Here is a 10045-nt window from a genome sequence, read left to right on the forward strand (position 1 = left end):
TATTATCACAGATTTTAAACTTTTTTTCTGAAAACTGTTATACAGTGGAAAAACAGTGAATTACTTACATTCTCCCCCACTGCTGCCCCCCACCAGGAAGACCAGGAAAGTCACAAAGAGATGGAGTGAGTTGCTTAAGGTATTAAGAAGCATTTGGAAGAGCTGTCCCTAGAATGTAGAAATCCTAATATAAACCACATGGCTGTGTCCTGTGATGCACATAACCACAAAACAGTATGCTAAGGTCTCCTTCAAGTTATGTAGAAGAGCTATAGTTTCAACATTGGTCTAAGATCTTTTTACTCAAAAATAAATAGGAAATCAAGTGCCTTTCATTATAAACTGTAAACTTCAGTTGATAGCAGTCTTAGAAATCATGTAAAGTAAGGATTTATTCTGCCCAATGTTATAATACTTCAGAATATTAGTATTAGATAAATAATGTGATTTGATTCTAAATGGTGATATGTTAACATAATAGAACATCTCTAAAATGATAATATAATTTGTAGAAAAGTTGGTAATAGTATTAACTTCTATCCTCCATGGCATATTCAGTGGATCATTGTAAAGATATTAGCAAAATATTCTTGTCAATTTTTGTAGACTTGAACATATATGGGCTAATTTCAATGTAAACATTAACATCTCTATAAAAGCAGTATCTTTCAAAAGGACAAACATGAACAAGTTTGGAAGTAACAGAACTTCCTCTTTGTTGATTTGCTTCATTTATGCTTTAGGTATTTTACAAATCACACATGGACATCCAACAGCCACAGGACACTATAAAGACAAAACTTACTGCTATTTTTAAAATATATGCTAAATCTTCTCAATAACTCATTTGACATAATACAAAAATGACATCACTTTGTAGCACTGCAATAATTCAAGTCATCCTAATTCAACTTATTGCAGAAAATGTTCACCTTACATAGCCATTAATCTCAAGGTGGCTTTAATCAGTATGTTTCAGAAAATTCATAGAAAGAGCACAATTCCATGCATCACTAGCACTTTTCAAATGGCAGCTGTCCACCTTCTTTCCTTGGTCAAGAGGAGGGAAGAAAGAGAGAGAACTGGTACAGAGGAACTTCTCTCTGGAAAGATTTGGCCTTGGAGTAAGGGCTTCTGAGATGTGCTAGTGATCTTGGATCGATGCCGTTTTATTTTCTTTCAGGAATAAATCTGAGCAATGGAATGGCTTGCAATTGTTCAGCCAACCAGCCATATCAGATTTATCAGAAAGAGAGAATGAAAACTGGCTCAGAGGACTCCTCCTGCAGTGGCTGAGTGGCAGGTTGCTGGGAAAGACACACAAAAAATGAATGCACTTAGTGGTAGAAGGAAAATATATATTCACATGTGTAAACTCAATAAATAATAAGATGTAAAGAATCTATAGTAATGGAAAGGGTGAATACAAAAGACAGAAGATAAATAGTACTTCTATTTAAGAACCAAAGGGATGAAAGCTCATGAATACTAAATAATTGAATCCACTTTAAGGAGGAAATATGATTTTCCATCAAATAAATGCAAACTCTAAAAATCAGCCAATGCTAACTTACTGTGTTCAAGTTAGAATAAAAAACACATAAATCTTCCATGAAGTACATGCCTTGGTAAATATTCTAATGTAATTTCTTAATTAAGACACATTTCCAGTGACTAAATGAAAATATATATATATATATATATATATATATATATATATACATACATATAACTCCATAAGTGCCTTGATTTAAAAAAAATGACTTTCTATGCATGCATGATTGAAATAAGGGCAGTTGAATTTAAGGGGGAAAAATAGGAACCATGACACAACCAGTTATTCCATTTCATCATAACAATACAAAGTAACAGCATTTTCAACTAATTTGCAGTTATAATAGGTATTAATTTATTTAGCAGTATCTGAAGAGAAAAATACCTTCTTGTACAAAGCTCTTTTACGTATATAAGAATTTCAAATTAAAAGAAGATAGGGGATAGTGTATTCATGCCTGTGCTTGCAGTAAACACACACGTAAGAAAAAAAAAAGGACTGATGCTATTTGAAAATATATTTAACATCTTTTTGTGCCATTTAAGTTTTAGGACATTTTCTTTGCATATGTAAAAATCAACCCTAAATTTGGAGGTACAATAATATAGTTTTAATATATATATATATATATAGGAAAGATGATGTACTTTTATAAAAATGAAAGCTGGACTGTGTTCCCTGCAAATAAGAAATGGGAACTCTATTTGTTCATCACATATTTATTAATGTCTGTGTGAGTGCCACTTCAATACCACTATATATTTTATTTCAATACAAAGGTAATATTGATATTCTCCCATCAAAGGAAGAGGACAAATTTTAGAATCATTTCTTGGAGTGGTAAAGGCCTTATAATTGTCATATAAATGGCCTTTGGCTATAATGTTTCAGATAAAATGAATCACTAGAAATGAGACAAAATCCTTCAGAATTTTTTTAAAAAAATCCTCTAAAGCTGATTTTTTTCCCAAGTCAAAATTTTTTTTAAAAATCTCTTGTTACATTTTTCTAAGAAATATCTTAAATATCGAGATAACAGAATCCCCCACCCTACAATTTTATTCTGTTCACATAGAGCAGTAAATAAGGTGCATTCCTTCTGCTTAAAAAATTAGCATTTCAAAAATATGCCACTTTCCCCTGAACTCCAAGCGTGTCTAATAATGCGAGAAGCAGATTGTCTTCCCTCGTTTCCTTAATTTGTTTCATCTAAAAGCAATTCACTCAACATCTTGTCGCCCTCTGGCAGCTTAGTTTACTTATCCGCACTTAATTTCTCATTTGGACCAAAACAAACTCCTCCAAACTGCTACTGACTGCTAACCGCGAGAGGGGAGACGCGCGATACGTATTTACTTGGGAAAAAACAGCCACACACATACGCAGGCACAAACATACAGCGCCACACACCCCAGACAGCAACTTGTTTTTATAATAGCACTACGTTAAAACCAGCTGAACTTTCCCTGCCAGGTGGAGGAGAATGGAAAAAAAAAAAAAAAAAAAAGTCCCTGGGGGCATTTACAGTTTCCAAAGGATCACCTTAGTATTCGTGTTGCAATTATGCCAGGGATGCACCCGAGAGCTTTCCTTTGTGCGGCCCTTTCATCTAGATCACTTTGTGTTTTGAACAAGTGAGGCTCGCTTTTGTGCCCCCAGAATTTCAAGTACAGAGTCACTCACACACGGAACAACAATAGCACGCTAATCCTCGCGCTCTAAATGGGCTCACTTGTGGGTCTGACGATTCGCCCGGGGAAAGGAGAAGAGACTAGCAAGGGCGCGAGCTGGTGTCGCCTGAGACGAGGAAGAGGACAGCTGCAGAACTAATTTGGATTACATTCCTTGCAGAAATTCTGAAAAGGGCTTTTAGGCATAGCTCGACCGGGAGCCGCACAGTTAATACCAAATTGCTGCGGACTCGGAGCTGGGTCCCCCAGCGGCAGGGCTGAACCAGACAGCCCCCAGTAGGTCGCCTCGTAGAAATTCCTCTTGGCTAAGCCTGCGTGTCAGTCGCAACTGCTTTTGAATGGGTCAATGTGCATAATCAACCCATTGAGGGAAAATATGAACGGACTCCGAGTGCGGAGGGAGATAAAAAGGGATGTGTCTAAGAGGCCTCCTGCACTCTCAAGTCCGAGTTGGTGTGATTCTTGAGGTGGTGGAGCGCCGGACCTGGTACGCATGAAGAATTTCGAAGTAATTGGGAGGGTGCGAACGGCCTGCACAAATGTGGCACATGTGCCTTTCGAAGGTCATTTTGAAAGGCTCAATGACTGTAACTTGTTATTTACTAGGCGGGGGGTGGGGGTTATGGCGGGGGCGGAGCGGGAAAACTACCGCGCACTGTTTTCTTGGTGAGGTCAGAAGGACACCCTCCGGGGGCCTAAAGCTCTCCCTATCGCCACTCCCGGAGGCTTTTATCTCCTCGAACTGCCTCCCACGCTCCCACCACCAGCCCTGGATGGTTCCGGAAATCTTCCTGCCACTCCAAAAGCCTCCCCTTGGCCGCGGCAGACACCGATTCTCCTCAGTCCTGTCCGGTCCCACTTTTATCCCCAGGAAACTCAAAGTGCCAGAAACTTTGAGCTCCCTCTCACTGCAGGTGCTGTCATTAGCCCTGCCCCTCTGTTTGGCGACTCTGGGTCAATTAGCCCTTGGCCTGTCCAAATACCTGGGGCTCAAGATCTCCAGCAAACAGTGACCGTGCACCCAGCGCTGCCGCTGCGCCTGCCTCGGGTGAAATCAATTCGCGCGACCGGCAGGCTCCGCAACCCGACCGGGCAGTAAACAGAAGTTGGAGGGACTCCGGCCAATAGCAAGTTGAACTACAGGAAGAACTCTTCCTGGAGCCAAACACAGCAACCGACGGGAAGGCCCGGCTCTTAGTTCCACCGTGCCACCCTCTCCACCCCCCTTTTTTTCTTTTTTCCTTAAAGAGGTCAGTCAGGCAAGCAAGCGTCCCTCAAGTCAGCCGGGCGAAAGCTCTGGGACGCTGACCAAGGAAGCCCAGAGCTCCCGGCCTCAGGCCGAGGCGCGCCCGCCCGCTGAGCTCCAGCTGCCCAGGCTGGGTTCTTGTCACGTCTGACCCCGCAAAGCTCCGGCAATTGGGGGCGCAGCGACCGTCCATACAGGTGCAAAGCCCGGCTCTAGTCGCTCCACTCTCACAGCCTCCTCTCAGGAGGGGCCCACCAAGATCAGCCCCGTGACCCCAGCCTTTCAGCAGCCTTGGAGGTGCGCTCTTCTCGGAGGTTGCCTCCCTCCAGGGCCCAGAGAGGGAGAGTGCAGTCTCCTCTGAGGGGTCTGGGTTTCCCATGTCCCGAACCACAGGCACGACTAGAAGGGATCCCGCTTAGGCGCACAGAAAACGCGCGAGAGAGAAACAAGAAGGTTAAGAACAGAGTGGGGGAAAGGAACAGAGGCATACAGTAATTTTTCACGATAAATAAAATACATACACACAAATACAAGGTAAGTTTGGGATGGAGAGAGGAGCGACCGAAAGCCCAAGCAAGAGGCCCTGGTCGAGCGGTCCCTCCAACGCCTGGGAGCGAGTGGGTATCGGGATGGGCAAAGAGAACGAGGGAGCCACATCACACGAGACAGCCAAGCAGGCGGCAAGCAGGTTCAACAGCTGGAGCGCGAGAAAGAACCGCGACCCACCTGATTGAGAAGCGCTGGGCTGGACGGTCCCTGCCGCCAAGAGAAGGCTCACCCAGACCCACAGTCCTGTCGCCAGCTTCATTTTTTGGAAGTCTCAGATCCCGTGCTGACAATTACATGTCCAAATGGCATATCCCCTTTCGGGCACGCGGAGGAGATCCTCCAGCCAGGCGCGCGTGGGGGCGCGAAGCGGGCAGGCGCGGCGCGCTCTGTGCACCGGCTCTCTGGGTTGGCGACCCAGTCCGCGCTCGCGGGTCCAGGGCCGGGGTCCGCAGGAGGGGTTGAAGTGTGCGCGTGAGTGTGCGTGCGAGTGGGAGTGTGCTCGAATGTATGCGCCTGGTGCTCCGGGGCCGGACTGTGCAGCTATTTCCCCGGGTGCGCCTTTGCTTTCTCGCTCCCTCCTCACTTTCTCTCTCACTCTCACTGGTTGGTCAACAATAAAAAGGAAGGGGGAAAAAGGTTTCCAAAAAAAAGTTGATTGCAAAGAGGCGGTAGGTTTCCGGCCTCTCCCCGCAGCAGGGCTATGTTCGGCTCCTTTTTCCAGTTTCCTTGCACCTCCAGTCCAAATCGGGAGGGAAGGGGGGCGGGGGAAGCTTCTCGCTTCTCCCCCGATCCTGTCCTTCTTTTTCTTGTCAGCTTTCCTCACACTTGTCCAGCGGCTGCGGTAATTAAAGCTCCGAGCGTCATTTCCAGCGCTCCGCGGTCTCCAGCTGCAGCCCCACAGAGAAATTAATAAGACTCGGGAAAATAAGGGGGGCTGGTAGGGGTGGGAATAAAACAACCCTCCACGCAACCAGGCAGGCTCTCCTCAGCCGCGCAAACCCCGCCCCTGCTCTGACCCAACTAGCCACGCCCTTCCCCCCCCAAAGGGAAATCTTATTGGCTCAGCCACTCCCCAAAATCCTCGTCCTCCGGAGTTGGGAAAACACCTGTCAGGGAGCGGGAGCGGAGTGGTGGGGGCGGCGGAGGCTGGATTTAAAGGGCTCACTACATACCGAAACACTCCCCTTCCCGTCCTGTCAGAGGCCCGGGACAGCTGGCCCGCGAGCAGACAGACCACCGGAGGGATGCTTGGGAAACGATTTTTTTTGACACAAGAGAAATCATCATTTACTCCATTGCCCCAAGGTGCTCATTCCCAAACAGGACTTTCCCTAGAAATAGAAGAAAAGTCGATGTTGCTTCGAGTAAATTGCCTCTGCTTCCCCACGCCCTCGTGGTCCACACTTAGGAAGTAATTTAAGTGGAAACAGTAAGGAACTGGTGGTTTCTGCAGATGCGATAATCTCTGCAGATGAGATAATGGTAGGAGAGATGGCATAATTGATTCCCACCCCCGAAAACTGACAGATACTAAGCAAAAAATTTAAAAATCCATATTTGTAGAGCCACATCATTTGACATTTAGATTTTATGGAAAATGTCATCAAGCCTAAACTATTCAGTCTGAAAGAATTTAAGGTCGTATCAGAACGTAAAGGACTTCAACTGATTAGGCTTATTCTGTAGTAGTCAGCTTTAGGCCTCTTCCTTGTTCTTACTCTGCAGGCTTATGCTCCCCATTGCCATCTTTGTCTGGTGTGGGAGTCTCTGAGCTTTTCTGAATTTAAAATATCCTGGGACCAGGTCATTCCAGTCTACATATCCATTATAGTTTTACAGTCCTGAAACTGTACTCTGAGCAGGGACCCGAATCTTCTGGGTGTAGTAGGTTATTGGTTTGCTATTTGCACAGGCATTCTGTGTATAAATTCTTTTCTTTACATGGCTCCTCTAAAAGCAGCAAATATATAAATAAAATTATCAGGGGAGCTTAAAAATCAAGCCACCAGTGTTGCCACCTCAATCATCATTTGAGACCTTATCCTTTGCCTCTATGCTCTTTAAGAATTTCCATGGAGCTGAGAACAGGAGGAAGAGCAGAAAGCTGGAGTCTGAAGCTTTGCCTTCCTAGGGCCCACAGCAAGTAAGAGGCCCAGTGAAGAGGCCAAACAAGCTGAGCCTGCAGTTTTAGCAGAAGCAGCCAAGGGCAGAGAGAAACTAAACTTAGAGCAGCTGATGGTGACTTGACCAGAATGGTACTGACTGCAATAGAGCCCTGTGAACAGCTCTTTGGAATTATCTTCATTTCTATCTTTACCACCCGCCCCCTCTAATTTTCTTTGCTTTCATTTAATCTCATCTCAATCACCATTCTTTGTGTTCTTTTACTTCTTGTGACCTCTCCTCCATAAAAACTACTTCTTTTTAAAATATACATTCTACCCCTATAATAACAATTTAAGTAACAAACTGTTTTCTTGAAAAATTTTAAAAGTCCAGTGTCTCATGCCAATTATCTTGCAAGAGGTGAAGAAATTAGTTGTGTATTTTAGCATCAATTGTGAGGAAAAAAATGTAAATGGTGTGAATATTTTAAATTTTTTTCTAGTGTCCATTGTTATAGTTACTCCCACACCGATTTTATGGTTTTTCTATGTCAGGAACTCTATATGTACCCTTATCTTACCCAGAATTTCTAGAATAATTCTTGGCTAAGGAGGATTTTCAATTAACAATCATAGGTTTAGAAAACACTTGGTCTATATTTTTGTGTACAGCAAACAGTCCATACGTGGTTTCCACCAATTAAGTTGGTTGGAAACCCGTTTAAACCCAATGTACCATAATTTGCCTTAGCCCTTATTTTCCTATCTCTAACTTATTGAAACAATGATTAGAGCCTGGCCAGAGGTAATCAGGAGCCTGTGAAATAAATCTACTCTATTAAATCTATTAAAGCTCTAATCTACTCTATTAAATCTATTAAAGCTCTAATAAAGCATCCTACATTTGATGGTGACTGGTCTACCTAGTCATAGTCTGTCTCAGATGACTTGATTATGAGAATGAGAAATCTGGGGCAGTGGTGAACCCCTGTAATCTCAGCTACTCAGGAAGTTGGGGAAGGAGGAACATGAGATCAAGGCCTGGGAAATATAGAAAGAGAAAGAAAGAAAGAAAGAAAGAAAGGAAGGAAGGAAGGAAGGAAGGAAGGAAGGAAGGAAGGAAGGAAGGAAGGAAGAAAATAAATGAATGAATGTCACCTAGAAATGTAGACAGAAAGGTGATTCCCTCTGTGATTACCCAGAATGATGAGAAAATAGAAGTCATACACTAGAATCAAGAATTAGGTCTTCCTGTGTCCTCTATCATCTGATTCCCATCTCAACTGAGTCATCATGAGAAAAGAACACCATAATCGGGAACATTTTCTACCTTACATGGGAAGGACATGCTAACTGGGTTGCAACATGCCAAGATGGATCTCTGCATTTCTTCATTTTCCCCATGTGTCTATAATAAAACCTTATCTATTATCTAAAATGTGCTGCTATTACTTGCAACCTGAAAGAAAATCTGAGTAACGCAACATATTACTTAGCAAACCACAAACACCTGAAACTATCTGCTGAATATCCCTTTTCTAGGAACTCTCCCTTCCCTTAGTTCTACATTTTTAATCTGGCTATACTTCCATAAAAAGACCACCCTTAGTCCCTGGTTGTAAGTTGGATCACTCAAAACCAAGTTAGAAAAATCAAAATACCTTAGTTGCTATTGACTAGAGGAGAGATGGATTTTGGGCCCTGGGAATGAAAAGGTTCATATTAAGCTTTCACTGGTCGTTTTGAGATCTTAAACTCCAGACTGGCCTGTCCATGTTTCCTTCTGTGTAGGAATGACCAACATACAGAAATAATAATGTTGCCATTTGAAAGAAGAAAAAGCCCAGATGGTTCTTGACAGTATTCAACTTCTTCCTGTGGCTTAATTGTTAACATCCCTATTTCCTTAAGTTAGTTCAATTTCCCTTTTTATTACCTGAAATTAGAACAATGGGATGTGAGAAAATAACTTTTCAATATGAGTGAGGTTGAATATGCCATCAAGCTCTTTGAGGAAGATATTTTGACATGGCCCATATTCTTCAGTGTCCTTTCCTCATCTCTCATGATTTCCCTTGATTGAAGCCATAATCACAACAGTGATGTCCTTATCCTATGCTGCTTTCCCATATCTCCTTCCTCATCATTTATTCCATTAATAATAGAGTTCAAGGAGTGTCTTGACATAATGAGTGACAGAATGTCTCCAGTGGTGGAAAGGAATACATAGAACTCAGAGTTCAATGTTAAATAATATCCTTTCATTGTCCCATAGTATCATTGTTCTTGCTAATCATCAGGTTGTTTTCAAGACTTCCCTAAAGATCAGCCTAGAGAATGCTGCTTTGTATATTTTGATATTGGCCAAAGATATAAACTTGAATCAAGTATTGAATAAGAAAATGAGATCCTATGATAAGTCACTTATCTTCTCCTGATTCTAATTTTACTTCCTGGCCATGATCATCTATCTCATTATCTTTCTAAATTATCTTGTGATCAGAAACAGCTCACTTCATATCCCTGTGCCCATTTCCTCATCTTTAAAGGAAGGGGTTGTTATGTCCAAATCTGACTTTGTGAGTCTATGATTTACCATACAACCTACTAAGAGGTTACAATATCCATATACTTGAGCTATTTCTTACATTCCTCCCAATTTTCCCAGCTCCCCATGCATATCTCTTCATTTGTGGCCACCAATACAGATATGTCTTACAGTATCAGTGCTGTCTTGAGCTGTTATAATAAACACCACAGACTGGGTGACTGATACAACATTTATTTCTCCAAGTTATGGAAGTGGGGAAGTCCAAGATAAAGTTGCTGAGTTGGTTTCTGCTGAGGGAGTCTCTTCAGGGTCAACTGATGGACTCCTTGTTGCTGAATCCTCACAAGC

At 42.8% G+C, this 10045-nt stretch overlaps 1 protein-coding gene across 1 annotated transcript in view; it reads right to left on the bottom strand.

The window, feature by feature from the left end:
* The window catches only part of Erbb4 (erb-b2 receptor tyrosine kinase 4), a 1044475-nt gene extending 1038514 nt beyond the window's left edge, over positions 1–5961 (bottom strand). Inside the window, exon 1 of the mRNA XM_077799365.1 lies at positions 5219–5961. Coding sequence (XP_077655491.1) covers positions 5219–5300 — 82 coding nt within the window. The 5' untranslated portion in view covers positions 5301–5961. The remainder of the gene's footprint in view (positions 1–5218) is intronic.
* Between the last annotated feature and the right edge of the window lie 4084 nt (positions 5962–10045).

The sequence above is a fragment of the Urocitellus parryii genome, chromosome 1 (assembly GCF_045843805.1).
Source record: "Urocitellus parryii isolate mUroPar1 chromosome 1, mUroPar1.hap1, whole genome shotgun sequence".
In the NCBI taxonomy this organism is placed as follows: Eukaryota; Metazoa; Chordata; class Mammalia; order Rodentia; family Sciuridae; genus Urocitellus; species Urocitellus parryii.